This window comes from Piliocolobus tephrosceles, chromosome X (genome assembly GCF_002776525.5).
Source record: "Piliocolobus tephrosceles isolate RC106 chromosome X, ASM277652v3, whole genome shotgun sequence".
In the NCBI taxonomy this organism is placed as follows: Eukaryota; Metazoa; Chordata; class Mammalia; order Primates; family Cercopithecidae; genus Piliocolobus; species Piliocolobus tephrosceles.
This window is the reverse complement of record NC_045455.1, coordinates 15,210,265-15,237,661: the sequence shown is the minus strand read 5'-3', so window position 1 is coordinate 15,237,661 and position 27,397 is coordinate 15,210,265. Positions and strand designations below refer to the sequence as shown.

Here is a 27,397-nt window from a genome sequence, read left to right as displayed (position 1 = left end):
GGAATCTGTTTTTTAAGTATTTCTTGGGGTGATCATGATGAATACCTCTTCTGCAACAACCAACCCTGCAGTGCCTCTGACAGTCCTTACAGTCTATGATTCCTTGGTTTGCGTGTCACAGACTGGTTATAACTCTTGCTTCTTTAGTCTACAAGCAATGCATGAAGGAATATGTGAATGAATGAATGAGTAGGTGAATGTGTGAGTGGCAGGCTTTGCCCATGGGGGACTTGTACTCTCAAAGGAGGAGGCAGGCACAGAGGGCCGGGTCCTCTCGCAGGTGTGGGTGTCACATCCAGGGTGGGCATGGAGCGTCGCTGCCAGTTCTGTCCCTGAGGACACACATGGGCCATCACTGCCTATGCAGAACAGGCAATCCTCTGGCTGAATCTATTCAGTGAGAAGAATGGGTCACAGGGAAGTTTATTAAGAAAGGATTCACCCTGGCTACTGAATGACAAACTGCACGTGTGTGTGTTCAGTGCATGTATGTGTACCCACGCCTTTCCTCACATTGCCGTGATACAGGAAGCACAGGTTGGCTCCTGTCGATTAGGATGGGTAAGATCCGAATTTGAGGTCACACCCCTGCCGTGAGGGTGTGTTAAGCTGTAGGTGTGGGCCTTGTTGAACCGCATTTCCTCCTGGGTGAAATGTGGATGGCATCTCCCATGCAGGGTGTTACGTAAATGGCATAGTGTCTGGAAAGGACTTAGTATACTGCACTGCACAGAGAAAGCAGGGAAGCTGATCATTTTTTAAAAATAAACTTTTTATCTGGAAATAATTATTTGAAAATAATCCCAGAGAAAAGTTGCCAAGACAGCAGTGTTTGTATATGGTCTGCACCCATCCTCTTCCCATTAACATCTTATGTCACCATAGGAGAGTCGGCAAAACTAAGAAAACAATGTTGGTACGTTATGTTAACTAAAGTGTAGATTTTATTCCATGATAATATTTTCAATGATTATCATTAATGGAAAGAGATCTAAAGTATAATATGCACCAAAAGTTTCCCAGAATTTGGTACATAAGTGATCTAGTGAGTGTGACTTTCCCTTCGCAGTCCTGCATGAGACTGCAATATACTTCCATCAACAGTGGGGAAATTACAGGGCAGAGAAAGTCTCAGGAAGTTTTCCGGAATGATTAGGCTGAAGCTCAGTTCAGCAAACACACCTGCCCCTTTCCAAATGTCACCTTCTCCTGAGTAGACACATCTGAGAAGGAGGACGCCCAAGGCCTGCTTCTTGCTGGCAAAGCCACATTACCTGCTTTGTTCAAAAACAAAGAAACTGGTTTGGTGAGTTCTAATAACTTCAGGAGTTCTTTTCTTTGTGAAGGCAAGAACACTTTACTCAGCTGTTCAAATGAGTTCAGAGAGAGCCACTTAACAACCTTTGGCATGCAGTCAGGACTCCCAAATGCCAGCCCTGAGGTGACAGGCAGAGGCTGAGTGCAAGGTGACCAGCTGGGTTCCCGGAGATGGATGGAAGGCCTGCTTTGCTACAGGGTGCCTTGGTAGATTCTGCAGGGTACAAAACTCCACTTATGAGCCAAATGGGAGCTGGAAGACAGCAAGCAGTCAGTCATACAAAGGGGCCCTCAGAATTGGCTATGGGGTGCACACAGTTTTCATGGAGGATCAGCTGAATGTTTTAGGAGAAACTTTGGCCAGAGTCACGTGCAAAGCATGCAGGAGACTGGCTGGGAGGACCAGACTGACTGAATGTTGAGATACCACTGGGCGGCCAGGGCTCTGTGGGACAGCAAGGAAAAAGAGGGGAGGCCACCTAGAGTTTTGAACACAGTCAGCTCAGAGGATGGTCATGAAAATGGGAGGGAAATCAAGCCAGGAAGAAAGAAGCATACAAATACGATAAGGGAAGATGAGCTTGCTTTGGGAACGATAATTTTGAGGGCCCATGATAAAGTGCTCCAGACAGTTGGAAATGTGGGTCCCAGGCTTGGGAAGGAAATGAGGCAGAAAGGTGTAGGTTTGGAAGTTATCCACAAGAAGAATCAGATCTTCAAGGAAGAGAACATTGAGAGGAAAAGAGAGCCGAGGGCAGAATCTTCTTGACTATACCTTTATCGACTATTTATGGAAAGCAGCTTGCTTTCCATAAATGTAGATCATGGCAGCATAAAAACCAGCAAAAGAAACAGAAGAGGCCACCAGAGGTTTGGGGGAAAAAAAAAAAAAAAAACACATGAGGGTGGAGGGTCCAGAAGACAGCAGGTTTTGGAAAATGGCAGCCAGGAGGGCAAGGATGGTTTGACGAAGGTAGTTCCTGGTGTACAGGAGCAGACTTCAGGCAGGAGGAAGTCCTGCAGGGGTAAGAGATGTGAGAAGGGCATCCTGAGGGATTGGAGAGCCCTCCAGGGCAGAGAGGGGGCTCTTTCCGGGATGGGACACTCTCACAAGCTGCTGTCAGGAGTTTCACAGGGGGAGCAGGATTGTGTTGCTTTGACACCAGTGACTGAAGTGCAGATGACTGAGCAGGTCAGAAAATTATTTCACTGCCCAGAAAAATGGAGCATCTTTATAGAAGCACCAGTGAGCCATCATAGAACAAAAATGAATTAAATACTTTTCTTATCATTCTATCAGCTCTCTGAAGCTTCAAGTATTTGTGCCAGGTATCATTAAAATAAAAATCGTTAAGGGTTCCTTAAAAAACTAAGCACAGAATTACAATAGGATCCAGCAGTTGCCCTCCTCAGCATGTGCCCAAAGAACTGAAAGCAGGGACTCCAGCAGATGCTTGTACGTCAGTGTTCATAGCAGCTTTATCCACAGTAGCCAAAAGGAAGAGGTAACCCAAATGTCCATTGACATGAGTGGCTAAACCAAATGTATGATGGAATATCCTTTTATTTATTTGTATTTGTATTAGTTTTTTAGAGACAAAATATCACCCTGTTGCCCAGGCTGGAGTGCAGTGGTATGATTATAGATCACTACAGCCTTGAACTTCTGGCTTCAAGCAATCCTCCCACCTCAGCTTTTCAAAGTGCTAGGATTATAGGCATGAGCCATCACACTTGGCCTTGTTTCCTTTTTAAGCATGAGTAAAATTGCATGTTTGTTTGTTATTTTGTTTTGTTTGGAGATGGAGTTTCCCTCTGTTGCCCAGGATGGAGTGCAGCGGCATGATCTTGGCTCACTGCAACCTAAGCCTCCCAAGTTCAAGCAATTCTCCTGCCTCAGTCTCCTGAGGAGCTGGGATTACAGGCGTGCGCCACCACACCCAGCTAATTTTTGTAGTTTTAGTAGAGAAGGGGTTTCGCCATGTTGGCCAGGCTGGTCTTGAACTCCTGACCTCAAGTGATCTGCCCGCCTTGGCCTCCCAAAGTGTTGGGATTACAGGCATTGAGCCACCACGCCTGGCCAGATTCCATGTTCTTAAGCATAGCTTGGAACTAGTTTTTCTTGGATTTTCTGCCTAATTCATGACTATATAGCTCACAGTGCTTTGAGAGCAAGCTGTTTCCCTGAGACAAATGAAACTGTTTTTCCAATTGCCAGAATTTGCAGGTGGATTTCTACTAGAAGACACTTGAGAGAAAGCACTCTCCAGGTCACTAGACGAGTCTGACACGGCTCTTCTCTTCTACTGTATTTTAGTATGTGCCCTGTTGGCAACAGGAATGATACCAGGGCTCACCTGGGTGCTGTTAAACCTGCCCATGACTGGGTTGTCACTTTTGATCCTCTTTTTCAACTCGACCTGGTGGTAAACCTCAGGAAGGCAAGAAAGAAGCCATAGTTTTGAGCAACCTAAAAGTGTAATTGACAGACTTGAGGGTGGCTGAGAATGGGAGGGCTTCTGTCTTCTGTGTTTCCCCTGCGGCGTCCCCGGCCCATTGAAGATGCCTCTCACACAAATGTCATCTTGACAAGTAGGCATGTGAATTAATGCTAAGATTAATGGAACTTTAATGAAAAATCCACATATATCACATGTGGCTGATACATATGTCATTCACGATATATTAGGTCGGGCGCAGTGGCTCACGCCTATAATCCCAGCACTTTGGGAGGCCGAGGTGGGTGTATCACCTGAGGTCAGGAGTTCAAGATCAGCCTGGCCAACATGATGAAACCCCGTCTGTACTAAAAATACAAAAATTAGTTGGGTGTGGTGGCACGCGCCTGTAATCCCAGCCACTCGAGAGGCAGAGGCAGGAGAATCACTTGAACCCGGGAGGCAGAGGTTGCAGTGAGCTAAGATCGTGCCACTGTACTCCATCCTGGGTGACAGAGCAAGACTCTGTCTCAAAAAAACAAACAAACAAACTATATGTATATATACACGCACACACACACATACATACACACACACACACACACACACACAGTTACTTTGGCTAATTTGTTTGCTTTTGGAACCCAGCCACCCTCCCCACCCCATATATTAATGTAGGGTCCGTCTGTTCCCACTTACTCATTTCACACTATGCTTTTCACTTACATAGACTCACAAACATACATAATTTCATACTTTTTTTCCATTTAGAATCCTAGAGACTGCAGGAAGTAGTGAGGACAATGATATGGTGTTGGTGTTGCAAGTGAAGACTAAGAGGCTTCAAAAAAAGATCGGGGTTGAGTGAGCATCTAGAGATAGAGCCAGGGGACAAAAATGAGCTGTTGAACTCCAAGCTGCACTGCTGGCTTGTGTCCTCTGAAGGGATGGTTCTTCATATTGTGGCAAGGAGAGAAGGGGACAGCTGGGTGATGAGTAAACACGCTTGGGTTTACATTGGGCCCTTGGGATATGCAGCGTGCCAGTCACCGCCCTCTTTCATGGTTAAGGAATCTCCCCAGGTACTTCACCACAGCCTGGCCAAATGTTACTGCTTTCCAGAAAACACGCCCTCTCAGAGGGAGCCCACGCCCTGGGGCCCATGATGCTTTAGAGGAGAGTTGGGAGATGTTATTGCCACCAAGGTCACCAGCACACTGTGAACTGTTTCTCTGTTGTTCTAAATGGGCTTTATGTTGACCCTGCAGTTGGGGAGGTGAATAAGAGGGCTAAGTATTGATTGATCATGGCTGGCTTTGCCCCTGCCTGCGACGACAGCCTGCACGAGTGTTTCTTGGCAGTCAGAGACAAAACTCCTACAGGCTGTCCTTCTGCCTCCTCTTAGGGAGATGATGGGCAAAACACTCACAGTCCACCCTTGGAGACAACCTTGCTGTTGGTCAGCGGCCCACCCACAGTTGCTCATTTTCATGTCCTTTTCTTCTTCCTTGCCGTCAGTCAGTCTGCTGCTGAATGACTGAGCAGCTCACATTGTGGCGAGTGAAGTTTTGATACGAGGTCAGGAAGACCTGAAAATTCATGAAGTGTGTGTGTGTGTGTGTGTTGAGTCCTTTGCTGAGGTGACGTGTAGTGGCTCCTGGGAGTAAGTTAATCACATTGCACAGGTCAGAATTGAGCATCCAGGCAGCTTCTTAGCAGACTTAGATGGTTTTCCTAAGTGAAATTGTCAAAAGAATTTTTGTCTTTGTTGCTGTGTGGTAATTACGCAGGCAACAAATATGTGGCCCTGCCTTGCAGACAAGGACCCCTTTCTTGTGAGGTTAACATCCGGAGGACGTGGTGGAAGAGTCAGAATTCCTTTTCATGTTCTTGATAATCCAGTGACCTTTCAGCTGTGCATAATAGAAGGAACACTTCGGCTTTATGGTTTTGGAGGTAGTGACATGGAGAGGAAGTAAAACCATGAGGATATTTCTAGATGGGCAGCAGGAATTTGGATGTTGCCCCCAGTCCCTGGAGCTGTGTCCTGTGTATTTGGAACCAAGCAGGGCTGGGACTTGCTATGTGACCTGAGGTGGGGACAGAACGAGACAAGAAAGACAGATGTGTTGTACTGTTTGCAGTGACTTCAGAGGCCCCTAGCCTGTACTCACCACATCACGTAGAGCTGACCTCTTTACAATTAGGCATCTGCATCTTCCCAGCCGCACAGGGGTCTGATGGTGTCAACCCAGAGCCGTCTCTACCGTGAAGGATGCTGGGGACTTAGAGAGATATGGATGTGGGAAGGAAGGTTCTTTCAAGTTTGGAGTTTTAACATCAGTAGATAATAAATAGTTGGCAAAAGAACAGAGAAAGTGAAATAGATGACATCTGGCTTCCATCTCATGCCCCACTGCCCTCACCCAGCATCCTCTTCCCAGCCCTTCGTTTTCTCTTGAATAGGGGTGTGTCTATGAGAGAGAGGGTGTTGCTTATTACTAATGGAAGCCAGAATCCTCCCCATTGCTTCGCCCGAAATCCAGACTCTCACTAGAATATCTAAATGATGTCCTCTGAAATTAAGTCCTTTGTTTCTGTATGTTCTCAAATGGCAGATCCATTCAAAAAATTCTGGGGCCAATTATTTAAGTTCCAGATAACAAGGCCAGGCACTGTGGCTCATACCTGTAACCCCAGCTGAGAGGCTGAGGCAGGTGGATCACTTGAGTCCAGGAATTCAAGGCCAGCTTTGACAAAATAGACCCCATCTTTACAAATAATAATAATAATAATAATAAGCTGGCATGATGGTGCACACCTCTAGTGGCTACTCAGGAGGCTAAGGCAGGGAGATGGCTTGAGACCAGGAGTTTGAGGCTGCAGCGAGCTGTGATGATACCACCACACTCCACCCTGGGTGACAAAGCAAGACCCCATATCTTAAAAAAAAAAAAAAATAAAGAAAATGGAGGAAGAGGATTTGGTGTTGGAAATAAGATCCTAAAATCTGGAACATCTTATGTTTGAGATACAAGACGTGGGGTCATTCGCATGGAGCGTTCTGAATGGTCTAAGAAACGCATTACCTGCATTAGCCGTGGTTTGGCATCATGAACTGATATTTCATCATGAACTCCTGTTTGCCATGGGGCAAATAGGAGGGCTTATATAGGAGGAAGTAGAGGGTGAAAAGAGAGGACCACCAAAGGACTCCCAAAACACACAGATAGCTTGGGAGCAGCCTGAAGAGGTGGCCACGAGAATTGAACGGTTGGCCTGAAGAGAAATGAGGGAGTCTGGAGAGGAAAGCGTCCCCTAGCTGATGAGCTTGGAGGGCCATGCAGTGGGGCTGACCAGCCCGGAAAGCCCGAATATAGGAGGAGGGGAGATGGGCTCTGGTGGTTCAGAGGCTAATGGCCATCTTCCCAGAACCTTTTCAGGAGAGCGGTGGGGAGAGATTTGTTTGATTAGCAGAGGAGCAGTACCAATGAAGGCAGCTAAGAGAACGCAAAGGACTGAGTATGCTGTGCTGGTGGAAGAAAACTGACCAGGTTGAAGACTACTAGTACACAGGGCAGGAACGAAAACCCAGGAAGGAGCTGGGGAGCCTGGGGGTGCTCTCTTTTCTTTCATTTTAGAGAAGCTTTATTATCTAAAAGGTTTGGGTGCCCTCAGTCTCCCCTGTGATATAATTTGCTCTATATGCTTAGTTGGAACCAATAGAATAAATAATGCTGTTGATTGCCTGGATTTTGAAGCCAGGAGCAACCTGCTTCTACACACGATGACTTTTCTACCTTCTGGGTTTACTTAATTAAGCATGTGCATCCTCCTTGCCCTCTTCTGTTCATCAGAAGATCCTTGATGAATCAGAGATTGAGTCAACAGGAAGGCTCTGAGTGTCCCAGTGGAAGCCTTTTCTCGCATTGCCAGAAGGTTCTTAGCTACCACATCTGTGGGGTGTGTATTAGTCAGGGTTCTCCAGAGGGACACAACTAATAGGATAGATGTATATATAAAGGGGAGTTTATGAAGGAGTATTGACTCACACGTTCACAAGGTGATGTCCCACGGTAGGCCATCTGCAGGCTGAGGAGCAAGGAAGCCAGTCCAAGTCCCAAAGCTGAAGTACTTGGAGTCTGATGTTCGAGGGCAGGAAGCATCCAGCATGGGAGAAAGATGTAGGCTGCGCAGCTAGGCCCGTCTAGTCTTTCCACATTCTTCTGCCTACTTTTATTCTGGCCACGCTGGCACCTGATCAGGTGGTGCCCACCCAGATTGAGGGTGGGTCTGCCTTTCCCACTCCACTGACTCAAATGTTCATCTCCTTTGGCAACACCCTCACAGACACACCCAGGATCAACACTTTACATCCTTCAATCCAGTCAAGTTGACACTCGATATTAACCAGCATAAGGTGTATGTAGATCCTGGGTCTCTCCTGACTTCGGTTGCCAGCTATTTTTTTCCACTTTGAGGATCTCTCACTTCCTATTAGAAGCCTAGTGCCGGGTTTTTGTTGTAGTTGTTGTTTTTAATTCGTTCCTTTCATGTAAGTTGGCTTCTGGTTTTCCTGGACAGTTGGTTTAAAGATAATTGCCAGGTTGATTGTTGAAAACCATGTTTTAATTGTCTCTGGGAAATTCCTTTCTCATTGATGGGAAAGTCAGCAGCTATGCACTGGCATAATGGTTAGGTGTGTGGCCTGGGAAACTAGAGCTGTGTGAGTTCACACCTCGTGATAACAGATATCAGACAAGTTCATCGTTGCTTTATGCTTCTGTCTCCTTCACTGTAAAATGAGGGTGATAGTGGTACCTGCCACAGAGGGTTTCTATGAGGACTCAAAGGCCTCATGCCTGTAATTAACTCTGCACGGTGTCCGGTGCATGGACAGTACTTAACAAATACTCGCTACCATCCATGTTTTTATATTTATCTCTGCGTTGATCAGTGAGCCACTGAAAAGGTGTATGTGTACCCCAAACCTCACTGAAAGTGCCCACAGCTTTGCTGTTTAGCACCCAACGTGTCTGGGGGACCATGGTCCTCCCCTCCATGCCTCTCTCTTCCTGGGCCACCCACCCTACCCTATTCTATGGCATTTGCATCACTCCCACCTTCAGGTACCATCTCCTGTCCTTTCTCAGTTATGCATTTCTCTTCCCAAGGGCTATGGACAGCTATTGGTCTGCTTCAGACAAGCGCTCTTAGAAGCAGAAACCTTGCTTTGGGGCTGAGTCTTGCTTCCTGCAGGTGTCTAGCAGTACCCATCTCTAGGATAGAATCTGTTTACAAGCCACTTACTGCAAATGATCTCTGTGCTGACCTAATGATGCTAAAATCACCCAAGTGTGGATGGAAAAAAATTAATATATAAAATCAAACTCCAGTGTGCAGATGGGTAGAGTAAAATAATTAAACCAAATTAAAAGGATCAGAAATTGGTCCTCTCTTGTCTCTTTCAAAGCGTAAGTGGAATTCCTTGCAGGATGAGTCGGGTAATTTCCAAGCCTCCCTCCAACGGTGACATTCCGTGACTCCATAAGAAGTTCAGGAGAGGTCCAGGAGATGTCCGGGGAGGGGTGATTGGAAAGAAAGCAGTAGGCTGATATGTGTAACCCAGTGCTGGGCCTCTTCTGGTCATGTCACTACTAACGCTTTGCATTTCCAACCCTTTGCTTTTGCTCTCAGGGAAGGCCGCTCAAATGCCCAAATCAGAGATTACCAAAGAATCGGCGATGTCATGCTGAAGAACATTCAGGGCATGAAGGTGAGCTGGTTGAGATTTGGGTGGAGCAAGTTCACCGAGGAAAATCGAGCGGGGCTGCTGTGGGTGTAGGCCATAAGCCATTTCCATCAGTGTGCATCTCCTGATTTGACTGTCTACACCAAGCTTGTCCAACCCACCGCTGACCAGCCGCGTACAGCCCAGGATGCCTTTGAATGTGGCCCAACACAAATTCTAAACTTTCTTAAAACATTATGAGATTTTTTTTTTTTTTGGTGATTTTTGGGTTTTTTGTTTTGTTTTGTTTTGTTTAGCTCATCAGCTATCATTAGTGTTAGTGTATTTTATGTGTGACCTAAGACAGTTATTTTTCTTCCAATGTGGTCCCGGGAAGCCAAAAGATCGGACACCCCTGGTCTAATCTAAGGCACAGCAGGAAGATGGCTGTTTGGCAAACCCTTCTCCAGCCTTTCTAGATACTTTTATTTCAAAGCATGAATGAAAATCCAATCCCTTTAGTGAAAGCATTTTTAGTAGGTGTTTTGTTTGGAAAGTTTTGCATTGTACCCAAAACAACAAGTGTTTTCTGGGAATGGATGATTCAAAACCTCAAAAAAAAAAAGAAGGCATAGACAAACATTGTCTGAACATTTCATTTTCAGCCAGTTGTTTTGGTTTCTTAATAACCATGACACAAATGTTAGATTCAGAGCTATGTAGGTGTTTCAGTAAATTCTATGACTTTAAATCAGTGTACGAGGCAAATATGGTTTTTTTGTTTTTTGTTTTTTTTGGTTGGTTGGTTTTGTTGTTGTTGTTGTTTTTGAGGTGGAGTTTCACTCTTCTCACCCAGGCTGGAGTGCAATGGCACAATCTCAGTTCACTGCAGCCTCCGCCTCCCAGGTTCAAGCGATTCTCCTGCCTCAGCTTCCCGAGTAGCTGGGACTACAGGTGCGTGCCACCACACCCAGCTAATTTTTGTGTTTTTAGTAGAGACAGGGTTTCTTCATGTTAGCCAGGCTGGTCTCAAACTCCTGACCTCGGGTGATCCACCCACCTTGGCCTCCCAAAGTGCTGGGATTATAGGCATGAGCCATCATGCCTGGTCGCAAATATGTTTTTAATCATCCAGAAATATCTACAATGAATGACATAAAAGTGAAAGTATATCCAAAGAAGTCAATAAACATTAAACTAATACTCTACCACATTCAAAAAATCTGCCCCATCTGTTATATCAGAAATTTTCCTTTTTTTGTTTTCATTTGACTCCATTAACAATTCTTTTAACATACAATGTTTTAATTCACACAGCATGTCTTTTGAATACACCTGTACTCACATTTTAAAGCAATCTTCCTGAATCTCAACTGCCCAGAGCCTGTATGACAACCTTAAAAACTAACAACTGCCTCGAGAAGCTAGCAACCCCCTAAAGAAGGTGCTCATACTGCCCCCATTTTAGTCCATCCATCCACCCCGTCCATCCACCCAGTGCTAACTGAGCACCTACTATACACAGGACACTCATAGAATGAAATTACCGTTAGGGTTTGTCTTAACCCCCATGAACCTAGCTAAGTGGGTTGGTGTTTAGTTTTTCCCACTAAAATAATATATCTCAGCCGGGTGTGGTGGCTCATGCCTGTGATCCTAGCAATTTGGGAGGCTAAGGTGGGAGGATTGCTTGAGCCCACAAGTTTGAGACCAGCCTAGACAACATGCCAAGACTTTGTCTCTATGAAAAATAAAAAACATTCGCCAGGAGTGATGGTAAGTGCCTGTAGTTCCAGCTACTCAGGGGGCTGAGGGGAGAGGATCACTTGAACCCAGCAGGTTGAGGCTGCAGTGAGCCATGACAGCACCACCACACTTGAGCCTGGGCAACAGAGCAAGACCCTATCTCAAAAATAAACAATAAATAAACAAAGATGAATCTCATGAGAGAGAGACAAGGGGAGGAGGGTCAGGGGAGTGGCACAGAAAAGATAGGATCAAATGCCACTCAAGAGATTTCCTGTCAATCTCTTTCTCTTAACGAAGACCACAATAACACTGACTGAATCCTGAGGTATTGTTTGTTTTTTCACTGTGTTCAAACAGCAACCCTTTGCAATTTGGGGCAATACCAGAGAGAGGCTGTGGGAGTGATCAGGGTTGCAGAATCCTATGCAAAAAAGAAAAGCAAGAATTCCCTAAGATGTTCCACAGCCACAGTATTTTGAATGGCATGAGCTACGGCTGAGGCACAACATTCAGACAGAAGAATAACACATCTTTTCCACTTTCCATGGGAGTTTCTGAAGTTAATGTATTTTATCTTTCAAAGCAATTTTAGCTTTATAGAAAACTTGAGCAGAAAGTACAGAGTTCTCATATTCTTCGCTCCACCCCCAAACACACAAATTCCCCAGCTATTAGCCTTTTGCACTGGCTTGGTGCACTTGTGGAAACTGATGAACCAATATTGACAAGGTTGACCATTAGGGCTCTCTCAGTGGTGTACATTCTGTGGGTGTTGACAAATTATAATGACAGGGATCCACAGAACAGTTTCCCTGCCCAAAAACTCCCCTGGGCTCCACTTACTCAACCCCCTTAGATGTCCCCCAAATCCCTGGCAACCACTGATCTTTTACCATCTCCATAGTTTTGCCTTCCAGATGTCACATAGCTGGGATCAGACAGGATGTAGTCCGTGCAGACCAGCTTTGTTCGCTTCTCAGAAACGTCCTTTTTCCTCTCTTGTGTAACATGATGCTGTTTCTGTTGTTCTCTTCCATCTTTTCCCTCTTTTCACATGCTCTGTACTTTTTCTCGCGCTGTTCTGGTTTCTCAGCTTTTCTCCCCGTGTGCCTCCATCTGAGATCACAGCTCCCCAGGGGGGCACCCTCTTCAAGGAGGCTTGGACTCTGGTGTGGGCCTTTGGGGACAGCAGCAGAGCTGCCAGGCTCTTCCCTACCTGCGGGGACAGTCCCCAGCGTGGCGCCGTTCAGCAAGTGTCCTTCATGGCTTCTCCAGGTTGTGTGCCAACTCCCACCGCTGCTTTCCCGCAGAGGCTGCCATCCCACCTTCCCCTCCGCTAACCCAGTGCAGAAGAGCACCTAAAAATACACCTGATTTCCGCTCCTGGCATTATTTCTCTTCGGTCTGGGGAGCTGGCATTTCTGCATTCAGCCAGCTTCCTCTGCTGTGCTGGCATCTTAGGGGTGTGCTGATGCCATGAGCGTTTATAGCATGGAGCTCTGTGCAAGCAAAATAAAAATAGATGGAGAGGCTGTAAGAGCCACTGGCAGCCTTTTTGAGAAGTTAGTTGTTTTTTTAAATTGCTGTTTTTATTGTTTTAAAGAATTTCTATAAAGCATGGGGGGGCACAGCCGAAGTTTCCAGAAATGTGAGAAGCCCAGGCCAGCACTGTTGTCCAAATGCTTAGAGTGTTCTCGAGCCTGTAGTGTCTTTCCCACTCCACTCCCACCCCCGACCTGTGCACTCACCTGCTGTCACCAGTCTCAGCCTGATCGGCTCTTCCCAGCCTCTGCACACAGGAGTGAGGTCACACGACCAAGGGAGGGTAGTCCAGGGTCTTTAACCACCTCCAGAGAATCAGAGACACCCAAATCAGGATCTCCAGCCCACGCTGTGAACGTCCACCTGCACACATCCATCCAGACACACAAAAGCACTTGGAAATCAATGCAAAGAAAGGGCCTTTCATCCTGACCTTTACCTGCTTTGCAAGTGGGGACCTTCATTCCTTCCTGTATCGCGTGTCTCTCCAAGCTTCTACCACCTGTACCTCCTTCTCACACTTCTACCACTTTGCTCCTCCTGGCTCTCTGTTTTCTTCCTGCTAGGTGACCGGGCCAGCGTCCCCATGAGTCACCTCCCACCAACCCAGCCTCCCAACACACTACTTATATGATGGCTGGAGTCGCTGTTCATACAACACAAAACTGACTGCGCAAAGCCCTCCTGGTTCTCTTGTTTGGAGAATGCAGTCCAAACTCTAAACCTAATGAAGAAAGCCTCTACTCTAGTCCTAGGCCATCTTTCCAGACCCTGCTCCCAACCCTTCACTTTCTGCCCTGCCTTCCGGCCACCGCCAACTCATGTGTTCTCCCAAGACCCCTGCCTTGGCCTGGGTGTGTGCATTGCTTCGTTTGCTCTTTAGTATGTACAGGGAAGACCTTTGGACACCCACTGCATATGGCAGGCCCCAAGGATGTGACAACTTGCCAGGATGTTACAATGTGACGATGCCCTCTCTCAAAATCAAATAGGGGACCACAGGTGTGATAGCATTGCACAGAGCGACACACACATGCACGCACATGCATGCACACACACACAAGAGCGTGTATAACTGGTGCCATCTGAATAAGCTCTGTGGGCTGTACCAATGTCAATTTCCTGGTGTTGATATTGTACTGCAGTTTTGCAGGATGTCACCATTGAGGGGGGCTGGATGAGGGGTGCACAGTCCCTCCCTGTATGTTTCTTTGCAACTTCCTATGAATGTCTGTGTCAAAATAGAAAGTCATGAAATCAACCCAGCAGGGAGGCTGTGTGATAAGGGCTGATGTGGACAGACAGCAGTGAGTGCAGGAGGATGCAGGAGCACAGAGCAGGGCAGGCCCTGGAGTAACCCCGAGGGATGGGGGGTCCTCAGCAGCGGGCATTGTGGGCAGAGGCTCTGGGTGCGAGAGCGTGGTGCATTTGAGTGCAAGGTGGTCAGTGGGTGGCTCAGGGTGAGTGGCAAGCATCAGTACCAGGGAGGTCAGAGGGATTCCGGCCTAAGAGGAGTCTGTTGAGTGGCGTTGCGGAAAGTTCATTCAGGGGGCTCAACTCACAGTGAAGTGGAAGGGGCCGGAGACCACGCAGCAGTGGACGATGCCAGGCCGGAATGAGAACAGTGACCATGGGAAAGAAGACAAGAGCAAGTCCCACATTTTCTGGAGGACAAATTGATAGGACTTGGGGATGGGTGCAGACAAGGAAAGAATGTGGAGTATGCCCCAGGTTTTAATGTCCTGCGTACCTGGTTGGTGGTGGTACCCATTCTGAAGTTAGAGAAGAAACACGGGGGCCCCAGGTGAGGCAGGAGGAAGTGGGTGTCTGGACAGCCTATGTTTCTAGCTCTTTCCGGGGCATGAGAAATCTAGATCTGGTGCTGCGTTTTCCTCTCTGACTTGGGCTACTCGCCTGTGCCAGATACTACCATAGGCTTTTCTATAAAAACAAGTCAATTACAAAAAACTTTCATCATTTTATGTCTTTTATATCTATAGACAGACATGTATACAAATATACACCCACATACATGATAGAAAAATCTAGATTTTGGGCCGGGCGTGGTGCCTCATGCCTGTACTCCCAGCACTTTGGGAGGCCAAGGTGGGAGGATCACTTGAGGCCAGGAGTTTGAGACCAGCAGCCTGGGCAACATAGTGAGACCCTGTCTCTCTAAATATATATATATATATATATATTTTTTTTTTTTTTAATTAGCTGAGCATGGTGACTCAAGCCTGTGTAGTCCCAGCTGCCCGAGGCTGAGGCAAGAGGATCCCTTGAGCCCAGGAGTTTGAGGCTGCAGTGAACTGAGACTGTGCCACTGCACTCCAGCTTGGGCAATAGAGCAAGACCCTGTCACAAAAAATAAAAATTTAGATTTGGGAGTTACCAGCACACAGAGAGCAAGCCCAGTCTAGGAGGTGATTATCAAGTGAGACTTGAAGAAAGCAGCCTCGGCTTTTGTGTCCCGTGGTGTCCCCTGTCCCCTGCTCTCCCCCATCTGCCTGGCAGTGTCCTTGCCTTGGAATTCCTCCCTCCCACCCAGGTGAATTCATTCCTCTTTAATGCTCTGTCATCCAAATGCTCACTCTGCCTCCATCCCCACCATGGCGCCGGGACAGTGAGGGCTCTTTCTGACTCTCATCCATCTCCCTGACCTAGCAGAGGAGGGGCTCACATCGCTGCTTAGTTACTGTCTGAGCAAATGGGGCGAGGGAAGCAGGAATGTGGTTTTAAAACTATGTAATGCTTATTGATGGACCCCGGTTTGTTATCTGATGACATTTAGAAAAAAACCACAGCCCTCCTTAAGGAGCTCCTGTTCATATATTTCTCCCCAGTTTTTCCAGGCTCCATTTTAAAGGAACATTTATACCTCTGATGTTATATCTATAGCTCATATATTTTATGATCCATGTGTATTTTAAACTGCTCAGTACCTTAATAGGCCTTTTTATTTCATCCTGAGAATTTAAGTGAAATACCAAAGAGTGAACTATGAACAATGTGAAATTTAAGGAAATTAAACAAATCGATGAACTAAAGAGAGCGCAGGTGCGCTTCATTTTCCCGAGTGAAACTGGGCGGAACACAGGTGTATCCCGGTCAGCTGAACAGGCCCCTCCTCCTCTGTTGCCCCCCAAGCACCTGGCGGCTCACCTGTGGAAGCACAGCGAGGCCTTGGAGGCCCTGGAGAACGGGATCAAGAGCTCCCGGCGGCTGGAGAACTTCTGCAGAGACTTCGAGCTGCAGAAAGTGTGTTACCTACCGCTCAACACCTTCCTCCTGCGGCCGCTGCACCGGCTCATGCACTACAAGCAGGTCCTGGAGCGGCTGTGCAAACACCACCCGCCGAGCCACGCCGACTTCAGGGACTGCCGAGGTGAGTGCCGGGAGCCTGTGCCACCTGGTGCCCATGGCACGGTTCAGACCGGGTGCTCCCAGACTGAGCCCAGCCAGGGAGAGGACTCCCCAGGGAGAGACACCAGCCGATGCCGGGTCCCAGGTTTTCATCAGGGCAGGTGCTGCTTTTTATTCCTGATCTGGTGTTTGGTTACATCTTGATTTCCTTTTCTTTTCTTTTCTTTTTTTTTGAGATGGAGTCTCGCTCTGTTGCCCAGGCTGGAGTGCAGTGGCACAGTCTTGGCTCACTGCAACCTCCACCTCCTGGGTTCAAGCGATTCTCCTGCCTCAGCCTCTGGAGCAGCTGAGATTATAGGCACGGGCTGCCACGCCTGGCTAATTTTTGTATTTTTAGTAGAGATGGGGTATCGCCATATTGGTCAGGCTGGTCTCGAACTCCTGACCTCATGATCCACCCACCTTGACCTCCCAGAGTGCTGGGATTACAGGCGTGAGCCACCACGCCCAGCCACACCTTGATGGTAAAGAAGATGCTAATGATCATCATGACCCCTTTCTTCCTTTCCCTTTTGTGTGCGTTTTCTCCTTTCGTCCCCGGGTGGTTTTGTGCAAATATCCCTAGAGAAGCTCCGCTTACAGTTAGCCCTCACCCAGGAAGCTTGCTTCTACCCACATGGTTGAATCTCATCCCTCTACCGTGGCCACAGAACATAGCTTGTAACAAATCCTGTTGCTCATTGCTGCCGGGCGTTTGTAATGTGCCTGACGCCATAAGAAGCACCTCTCCTGTATTAACTCTTCCCAAGCCTCAGGCACAGGTGAGTTCGCCTTACATATGGGGACTACCGAGACTAGAGAGGTTAAGGAAGCTGCCCAGAGTCACCCAGCTGGGAGGGAAATGATTTGGAACCTAAACCTAGAACCCATGGTCAGAACCGTCCTGCCCTTCTATCTCATGGACAGTCCTACCCGCTCACACTTGCTCAGCCCCAGGCCAGGTACCGTGTACCTGATACTGTGCCAATGCTCACACCACTACTCCTTTAATGACCCCTTTAGATCAACTGCATTATCCCATTTTACAAATAGGGACGCTGAGACTCGGGAAGGGACTTGCGGGGTCACTCAGAGGTCAGAGTCCCATTCCAGACCCTGCTTTTCCCACAGGGCCACGCGTGCTCTTCTGAACGGAAGTTGTTCTGTCTGGTGTCACGTGTGGTCTGTGAGTGTCTGCACTTCCTGACCTAGCCTTTAAGCATGCGGAGTTGGCCCTGCGTAGGTGGCTGTCGCACAGGTGGCCCGAATCTGCACACCCACTAGGAGGGCAAGGCCGTTACCTCTTGCCTAAAATGTCAGAAACACTTCCAATTCTTGGGCCAAATGTGTCATCTTTTTAAAAATCCATCTTACATCTTTGCTTAAAACCTGGGTGACAGCTGACTGCCTCAGGCTAAAATTGAAAGTCTTCGTGACCTGGCCTGGCCAGCTCTCACACCCCAGCTGTATTTGGTGAATACACTTTTATAAGGGACGTGTATTAACCAAACATCCTATGTTCTTACTCATAAATGGGAGCTAAGCTATGAGAATGCAAAGCCGTAGGAATGATACAATGGACTTTGGGGACTTGTGGGGAAAGGGTGGGAAGGGGGTGAGGGATAAACCTGTACTGGGCGTGTGATGGAGAAGGAACAGTGTGGCCCCTGACCTCACAGGACCTGCTGGAGGGTCTGCAGGCAGGTACCTGGGCAGTGGCGACCCTGCACTAGGGCCATGAGAGACAAGTGGATGGTGCAGTTGGAGCCGGGGCATTGGCGGGTGTTGGGGGAATCTCGAAGGGAAATGGTGTCTAAGTTCAGAGCTAAAATGTAAATAGGAGTTTTCCTGGGTGAAGGGAGGGTGTGGAGAATAGAGTTAGAAACACCACCAGCTCGGGTTCAGAGGGGACAGAGACCGGAACATTGTCAAAAGCGTGCAGGGCACAGGGAGAGCCGCAAAGTGAGGCTGCGACAGAAAGCAGGGGCCACATCCCACTGCACCCCCTGGATCCTGCAAACCCGTAACCTAACAGCAGAAGCTGAACAGGACGCGTTTTAAGGAGGAAAACAGTGATATCAGGCTTGTTCTAGAGAAATCATTGTTAATATCTAGAATATATGGCAGACTCCTCCAAATTAGTTGTTAAAAAAGGCAACCCAATACGTAGACAACAAAGTAATTAAGACAGTGACAGTTCACAGAAGGGGAACACAAGTGCCTCCTGACATGGTTTGTTGTTGACCATCTGTCTTTAAAACAAACCATGCTGGCCAAGGGTGGTGGCTCACACCTGTAATCCCAGCACTTTGGGAGGCCAAGATGGGAGGATCATTGGAGGCTGGGAGTTCAAGAGCAGCCTGGGCAACATAGTGAGAGCCTGTCTCTACAAAACATTTTAAAATTATGAGCATGCACCTATAGTACCAGCTACTCAGGAGGCTGAGGTGGGAGGATCGCTTGAGCCCAGGAGTTGGAGACTGCAGTGAGCTATGATCGCACCACAGCCCAGGCGACAAACCTAGGCCCAGTCTCTAAAAACAAAAACCATGCTGCCTCTTGCCTCCACACCTTGGCGCATTCCGTTCCTTCTGCTTAGAGTCCTAGCCACCACCTCCTTGGCCTTTCCTGGCCAGCTCTCTCTTGTCCTTTAAGCCTCAGCTTGTGCCTGGCACCTGATGTTAAGCTGACCTCCTGTCCGCCTTGTCCTGTCACACTGGCATTGCCTGTGTGTTGGCTGAGCCTGGAGGAAAGGACCCAGGGCCTCTCCTGGCTCTGAGGACCCCTCAGATCTAGCGTCCATGGGGGTGAGAGCAGTGTGGTTTTGCAGGCACTGTCCTTGGTGGACTCATCCAGTTTCATTCTGCTGTTTCTCTCAACAGTACCCAATGGAGATAGGCTATCCTTGCGGATTGAGGAAGAAAGTGCTAGCTAGCTTAAAGCATGAGGTGGCAGCACTGTAGGAGCCTAGATTTCCAGAGCTGGAGGGATACTGAGTGCCAAGGGCTGTTCCCAGCACACCGCTGCCCGTGAGCACTGGGGGCCAGGGTGCCATCATTCCATCATTTTCCTCTAAGAACCCTGTCACTGCCCCCCAGCCTTGCCACTGAGCACTGGGTGCCAAGTAAATGTTTATTGGACCAAACTGGGTGGTAAGATCTGAAGATCGAGCGAGGCCTGGGATTTGTCACTATGGCTGAGACCACATTCTCTGATGAACGTGGGAGAATTTAACTTGCATCCTTGGGGGAAAAAACAAGACAACTAAATGCTTCCCTTCCAACACGGAAATGCTGGAGGAAGCGGTCAAAGAGGTATTTAGTGTTCTGAAGCCTGAAGTTCAGTCAACAAGTATTTCTCGCTTTCCTTGACCAAGGTACCCAAGCTTGTCAGCCGCTGGGGACTTGCGTGCCACCCAAGCTTGTATTAATCAGACACTAGCTCCTTTTAAATACAGGATGCCCACCAGTATAGGGGAGCTGTGCCTCTATTGAAAAATAAAGGCCTGATGCGGTGGCTCATGCCTGTAATTGCAGCACTTTGGGAGGCCAAGGCGTGTCGATCGCCTGAGGTCAGGAGTTCGAGACCAGCCTAACCAACATGGTGAAACCTTTACTAAAAATACAAAATTAGCCAGGCGTGGTGGCACGCACCTGTAATCCCAGCTACTTGGGAGGCTGAGGCAGGACAGTCACTTGAACCTAGGAAGCAGAGTTTGCAGTGAGCTGAGATTGTGCCATTGCACTCCAGCCTGGGCAACAAGAGCAAAACTCTGTCTCAAACAAATAATAATAAAAAAATTCAAATTCTACAGCAATTCTTCACAACCATCTTGACAAACAGTGTAATTTCCACACAAGGCAGAACTGGGGTGTGGTGGAATGTTAGTTACCTGGAGTGATACTGACACTTCACAATATCAATTACACCTCCTCTCAAAGAGATGCTGACTTTGCTCCAGATTTTTCTGTGGCCTCTTTGTGCTCACTGTGCCTTGTTCTTACCGAGTAACAGGAGGGAAAAGAAAAGTCTCTACCCAGGGACAAAATTCAAGGCAGTCTTCTTCCCCCAGGGACAAAATTCAAGGCAGTCTTCTTCCCCCGTGTCTTTCCCCTCTAAGCCAACAAGTCCGTCTCATTGAAGGACAGCTGTACGCCACGTAGCCATGCACGGGTCACTTACCGTTTCAAGATGCTAAAGTGAAGCAAATAAATTCAGAAAATGCACTATCAATTTTTGTTATAGAGAAATAACACTGTTTTCGCTCAAAAGATACCTTTGAATACTATGCAAGGACTGGAGTGATTTCCCCGCAGCGCTGAGCTGACAGCTGCTAGGGGAAGACCCCTGCCTGCCTTTCCCGCTGCAGACTGTGTTTTTCCTTCACAGCTGCTTTGGCAGAGATCACGGAGATGGTGGCACAGCTCCACGGTACGATGATCAAGATGGAGAATTTCCAGAAGCTGCACGAACTCAAGAAAGATTTGATTGGCATTGACAATCTCGTGGTCCCAGGAAGGGTAAGCAGCAGTGGCCTCACAATGCACTGCGGGGGGGGCAGAAAGGAGGCATCCGAGGGCCTTACGTTTGAACCTTTTGAACAGAGACACTTGCAAGGCAAAATGTCCTCTTTGCATCCACCTGGGAGACAACTGGAAAAACATGACAGTGTCGTTAGTTCAGCATCATCACGTTCAGAGGAGATAAAGCAATCCTCTGACCTCATGTTCTGTTTTTCTCTTTAAAGGGTGATTCGCTTCTTTACCTTTTCTCCTACCATATCCCACAGATTTCAGATTGCTTATTTCATTTTTTTAAAATGTGCATAAATGAAAATGGAAAATTAAAAAAAAAAAAAGAATTAGGTAAATAGTAATAAAGCCAGAAAGTTAGTGCATTAAATTATGCTAGGAATTCCCATGCAGGTATGAAGTGTTTTTTTAAAACTCAATCTTCTATATATAATTAAATTTCAGTTCAAAATGAAAATACCAAATCTTAGCTGGAAAGCAGTTCCAGGAGAGATGCAAGTTCACTGACACTGTCGCCTTCCCCTCCCCAGCCCCTGCCTGAGACACAGGTCTTTGCCACTGAACACGGCTTCCTACACACACTCCTTCCAGGCCAGTGACAATGTGGAGGACAGGAACAAAGCCTGCCTTCTCCACTTCCCTTCCTAGGAAGCCATCATCACCCAGGAATCAAACATATTATTCAGTTGCTACATCTCATCAAATCTCTCTCTGGGATCTTCACCCTGTGGCACTCCCATTTCGAACCCTACGTCACCCAGGTCAAGAGACAGCTCACTGTAGCTGCTTTGATCTGCTGCGGGCCTGCCTGACCCTGCAGGCCAGGATCCAGGATCTCAGGGACTTTTAGTCTTTTCCGACAGGCAGCTGCCCTGGAAACTTTATATCTGCAACTCAGGGCAGGGGAGGGAAGCTCTCTGTGTACTGGAGCATTTCTGTCAGGAAGCCTAATTACAAAACTGACCAGAAGCCACATTGTGAGAGATTGTCAGAAGAGCGATGCGGTTAAGCACTGGCAGAAATTAGAGCTGGGATTGCCTCAGCTCTGCTGGTGAGAAGATCCTGCCGGGCCTTGGCACGTAATGACCTTATTTACCCATCCACACAGAACGCTCAGAAAAGCCCTGTGGAATCGATGTAATTTTCTCTCAGCTTCGAAAGGTGTAAAATACTTAGCATATCATGCTACATGGTGAAGAGACCATTGATAAAGAATTCCTTATTTTGAGGAAATACTTTCCACTGCAATGGAAAGAGCCTTGGATTGGAGGAGGTGGCCCTAGATTCAAAGTCTCGCTGTACCAGAACCCGGGGCGGCAGGGGACCATGTAACATGGAGACCATAGCAAATGAGATATGCTATGTGAAAATGACATAATACATATGAATTGTCTTCCTTTTCCCCAGCTACATTTAATTGAAGAGATGAAACGTACACATAGTATAGTGGCATTACTTACATTCCACAGCACAATGGAAAGCATTTTGCTCTGTCACACACTGGCTGACCAGGTGATCGTGAGCAAGTTTCTTAATCATTTGCCCCTCAGCCTCCTTATCTGAAACATGGGAATAATGATATTGAAGGTGCAGGCTCACGTCTGGAGCTCCTGTAATCACTCAGTGTCGCAGGTGATCAGTCACTATCTGAGGCTGGCAGTGCAGGTGGTAAGAATCATTTACTAAGACGGTTATAGATAAAGGCAGGCTTAATAGAGAAGTAGGGAAATACATTGCCAGAAAGCAACAACAAGAGAGGAAGTGACTGCATGGAGACAAAGGCTTGCTGGGGACTTTCATCAGGTGGTGTCTGTGCTGTGTGCCAGCAAGGGCTTTGTGCAGTATGATAACGCCACGGCTGCGGCGAACTCACTTGCATTTTTCTATCAGCCAAGGGTCTGGTGATAACTGGGTGCAGGAAGATGGTGAATTATCTGTGCAGGAGGGCTGTGTCCTGGACCATGAAGAAAGGCAGACCTGTATAGCTTCTCTGCTTTGTCTTTGTGCTTTCCCTCGGTCCCACCAGCCTGGCTCCTTTTCCCTTATTAGGACTCCATACTTAGGACATGCCAGGCGCATCCCGTGTGCTCCAGAGAGGAGGCCATTGTATTAGTAAAGGTGAAGATGGAATTGGGGTGTTCCTTCCTAAGCTCAGTTGGTCCCCCGATTCTTTCACTCTTCAGGCTGCCTCACATCCACTCATTGTTTCAAGTCACCCAGAGCAGAATGGGAAGGTGGGACGGGAGGCCCCCGAGGGAGCACGTTCTGGAAGTCCATGGTGGTGATGGTGGGGCTACCTTGTGAACGCGTGAAGGCCACGCAGGCTCAGTGTTTCGCAGATTCCACCACAATTGAAAAATGATCATTTGTTTGTTTTTCAAGTGCTTGCACCCCTGCAATCCATGCCCTCAAGAGTGTACAGCCTCGGGGAGGATGTCACTCAGGATGCAGAGGTGCCTTGGACACATCTGCCTCTCACTCCTTTATCCTCGATGCAGTTCCTGCTCATTGAGAAGCAGGGTTTTAAATCATGGAGCAACTTCCTCCGGCCACAGTGCTCCCATGTGGCCTCTCCGTCCTCAAGGGTCCCTTTCTGCCACTTTTCATAGCCTCCTTCTTCTTTGAGAACTGCTTGGGATCCTTCTAATCTCCCTCACCGTGGGGAGCCCTGGGGATCCTGGGGTTACGCATACGGTCCTCAGAGAGGCCCCGGCACTCTTGAACCCGACCGTCAGTATCCTTTGTTGGGGCAGCTGCTGGTGATACCCGCCCTGTACCTTCCTGGGAAGGAGACGGGATCCCTGGAGAGGGTTTAGCACAGCACCTGGGGCAAAGCAAGTGTGCAGTGAATTGCAGCTGAGTGCCGTAACGTCCACCATGCAGGGGACCCAGGTGGGAGGAAGCCAGCAGGTTTGCACGCTCGCAGTCCGTCCTCGGGGTCTGCACACTCACAGCCCTCAGGGGCTACAAAGTCAACCCTCAGGGTCTGCACACTGGCCATCAGCCCTTGGGGTGTGCGTGCTCGCGGCCAGCCCTCCGGTCTGTCTCCCCTGCAGGAGTTCATCCGCCTGGGCAGCCTCAGCAAGCTCTCGGGGAAGGGGCTTCAGCAGCGCATGTTCTTCCTGGTGAGTGGAGAAAGAGGTTCGTCCTCACAAGGATCGTGTCACCTGGGCAAGCGAGGCCTCTGAGGGGGGGACCTGGGGTGGAGGAGGAGCAGCCAGAGGTGCCCAGGCCCGAGTCGTTGAGGACAGTGAAGGCTGCGGGGAGGCCTGCTGTCCACACGGGGGTCTCACCTCCACACACTTCTGGTTCTTCTAGTTCAACGACGTCCTGCTGTACACGAGCCGGGGGCTGACGGCCTCCAATCAGTTTAAAGTCCACGGGCAGCTCCCGCTCTATGGCATGACGGTGAGTACGGCGCAGGCCTGAGGCCAGGGCCTGTCCTCGGGGGCCGCGGGCACTGCTGACCCGGCGATGAGGAGGGGAAGGGAGAGACTGGATAGGAAGGGAGAGGGTGGCCAGTGTCACCTTGGTTACGAGGCCTGGGCTCAAAGACCATCGAAGACCATGCAACCCTTTCACCTAAAAGATCGAGCCTTCTAGGGCTTCTCTAGTGGGGCTCTGGGGACACGGCTCCTTCTCCTGCACACGGGATGTGCGGGTCCCTTCCTTATAGAATCGAGTGAAGGGGCAAGCTGATGAGGCCGTCTGACATGAACTCGCCTCCCACCGCCTGCGCCTGGCCCCAGGGGCCCCGACAGTCCTCGCCACACACAAGAATGACAGGGCCCCCTCCCTGGCGCTGGGCCGGCTGCCTCATCCTCCCCTAAGTTGGCTTGGGGCTGCCTCCTGTCCCCCTTGGCAGGCAGGTGTACAGGGCGTCTGGGCCTGGGATGTGGCCCTGGCTGGTGCCCACGCTGTCCTCCAGGGTTGGAGAGAGGGAAGTTTGTGGGCTCTGCCAAAAACATTCAGCGTGCTGCGATCCTCCTGTCACCTTCCCGATTTTGGGTTTTCCAACTCAGAGTGCCTCCTCCCTCTGCGGGGCTCTGGGTCTCCTGAGCCCGGCTCAGTGGCACCCCTTCTCTTCCGAGTTGCCCGGCTGCCAGCTCATGGATGTTTGGAAGCGCATCACGTCCCTCACGGTGATGTTATCTTCTCTTGCCCACAGATTGAGGACAGCGAAGACGAGTGGGGGGTGCCCCACTGCCTGACCCTCCGGGGCCAGCGGCAGTCCATCATCGTGGCCGCCAGGTAACTCGGGAGCCCGCCCCTTGCCTGTTTCCCCTTTGACGTGCTGTGGCCTGAACACCTGCCGCGTCTCTGCCTCCAGTTCTCGGTCTGAGATGGAGAAGTGGGTTGAGGACATCCAGATGGCCGTTGACCTGGCGGAGAAGAGCAGCAGCCCCGCCCCCGAGCTCCTGGCCAGCAGCCCCCCTGACAACAGTGAGTGTGCAGGGCAGCCCGCCCATGCTGGGGTCTGGTTCATGGAGGGACAGCATTTTTGCATCTAAAGCCACCCCATCGGGTAGGCCTCACATCTGTGGTCTACATTTGTGTTTAAAGGCAAAGAGCAAGACAGTTCTTTTTCCTAAAAGTAAAACACCTGAAAACAGCATGAGGGAGCTGGGAAGTTTGCTTTTCTGGGGCAGCATTTACCCTTGTCACACAGAGAGAACGCCAGGCTGTCCACACCCAGAGCGAGGGCTGTACTCCACATACTATGCGGGAGGGGCCGGGGCTCCAGGGTCCGTCCCCCTTCAGTGGGGGCCTCATTAGATTCTGGTTAGGTACCACGGGGTGTGACTGCTGTCAGCCCCCACCCTTCCAGCACCTCAGAGGGTATCAGGAAGGGGTGCTGGGAGGAAAGATCAGAAGTGCTGCTTTTTGCCCCATCCTGTAGAGTCCCCTGATGAAGCCACCGCGGCTGACCAGGAGTCAGAGGATGACCTGAGTGCCTCGCGCACGTCGCTGGAGCGCCAGGCCCCGCACCGTGGCAACACAATGGTGCATGTGTGCTGGCACCGCAACACCAGCGTCTCCATGGTGGACTTCAGCATCGCAGTGGAGGTACGAAGGGCAGGGCAGCTCTGGTTCCCGGCTTGTGCTGGCCCAGGCAGAACCCAGGCAGACTTCTGGGCCAGGGCCTTGAGGGAGGCTGGAACCACGGGTGGCCCCACCCACCCACGGTGGCTAAGCGGGGAAGGGTCAACGCTGGACCCCTTTGGAGCCTGCCGGAGGTACCCTGTAGGTGGCGGGCAGTGGGCGCCAGCCTCCCGCAAATGCAATCATGTCTCTTGGTGCTCATCAGTCCCTGTTGCCGTCCATAAGATCATTTTCTCTCATTGTTCACCTGTTTTCTTGCCTCTCACGCAGTTAGCCTAGAACACAGGTGCCCAGGGCACAGCTACTGGACAGTTCCATGGCTGTCACATCCTGAACCGCCCACGGGAATCGGGTGCATGGGCAGGAGAGTCTGCATGATGGCAAGCAGGTGCCAGCCAAAGCCAGTGTCCTGGTTCATGAAAGAACCCAGGGAGAAGGGGACGCAGGCTCTGAGAGCCATCCCTGTGGAGGGGTAGAAAGGGGGTGATCCCTCTCCTCCCCATCATGAGGGTCACGGCAGACACTCCTGTGACAAAAGACAGGCTATAACAAGGGAAAAGCATGACCAGTTTATTTCATCGTCATTTTACATGACATGGGAGCTTTCAGAATGAAGACCCAGAGGTCTGGTGAAAACAGTTGTTTTTACGCTTCGGTTGGGTGAAGAGCGGGTGGCCGAGTGGAGCTGATGGGACAGGCCGAGAGCTAATGCCGGAGGGTGAAAGGAGCCCAGCGGGGCCCCTCCGGGTTCACTTGGCCTCTCTGATGATGGGACAGGCCGAGAGCTAATGCCGGGGGTTGAAAGGAGCCCAGCGGGGCCCCTCCGGGTTCACTTGGCCTCTCTGAGCAGCGTTCCTTGCTCCTGGGTGTGGGGTGGGACCCTTTCCGCAGTGGGCGTCTTAGACCCTCTTCTCACACAGGGTGGGCCGGGCAGTGAGTTTGTAGCCAGCTCTGACACAGAACGGTGGGGAACAGTTAGGGTCACCGTTTCGGGTTTTGTGGTTGGCTTTGGCTGGGGGAGGTTCTGGTTTCAATGACCCGCCTTAAGGAAGAGGAATTCTAGTTTCTGTGGCTCGCCTGGAGGAGGAAAGGGGCGAGGCAGGAGGTGCTCAGGGAGGCCTGGCTTCTGAGCCTTTCACTTCAGGGTAGTATTTTCTGATCCTACCACCTGAAAGCTGGCTTTGAAGATGGCATCTCTACCAGATCATGAATCCTTTCCAAACACCCATTCCCTAAACATTCTTCAGTCCAGGCCCATAGCTGTGTTTCAGAACACTTCAGACCCATGAAGGTCTAAAACAAGAAAGCTTTCTTCATCTCTCACTGGCAGTGGACCCTGCCCTGAGCTGAGGCGAGGCCATCAGTCATGGTGATTGTGCTCTATGTGAATGCCCACGTTTCACTGCGGAGCCTCTGCCCCGCGCCCTCGGCGGGGCTGCTGCGGTAGAGGCGGGACTCACTTTCCAAAACGCAGAAAGGTCCAGTTCCCACACAGGCCTGGTCCAAACAGTGTCACGTAAGAGACTATGGCCGGGACAGGAGTTTGCTGGCTCTTGGAACCAACAGCAGCAGGAATGAGC

The 27,397-nt window shown here is 49.5% G+C and overlaps 1 protein-coding gene across 2 annotated transcripts in view; it reads left to right on the top strand.

Annotated features, from left to right (window-relative positions):
* The window catches only part of FARP1 (FERM, ARH/RhoGEF and pleckstrin domain protein 1), a 237,348-nt gene that overhangs the window by 202,407 nt on the left and 7,544 nt on the right, over positions 1-27,397 (top strand). For both annotated transcript variants that reach the window (XM_031934974.1, XM_023218037.3), the window contains 8 exons: positions 9,453-9,531; positions 15,928-16,165; positions 20,572-20,702; positions 23,771-23,839; positions 24,033-24,122; positions 24,883-24,965; positions 25,045-25,157; positions 25,615-25,781. In XM_031934974.1, the coding sequence (XP_031790834.1) occupies positions 9,453-9,531; positions 15,928-16,165; positions 20,572-20,702; positions 23,771-23,839; positions 24,033-24,122; positions 24,883-24,965; positions 25,045-25,157; positions 25,615-25,781 (970 nt within the window). The remainder of the gene's footprint in view (positions 1-9,452; positions 9,532-15,927; positions 16,166-20,571; positions 20,703-23,770; positions 23,840-24,032; positions 24,123-24,882; positions 24,966-25,044; positions 25,158-25,614; positions 25,782-27,397) is intronic.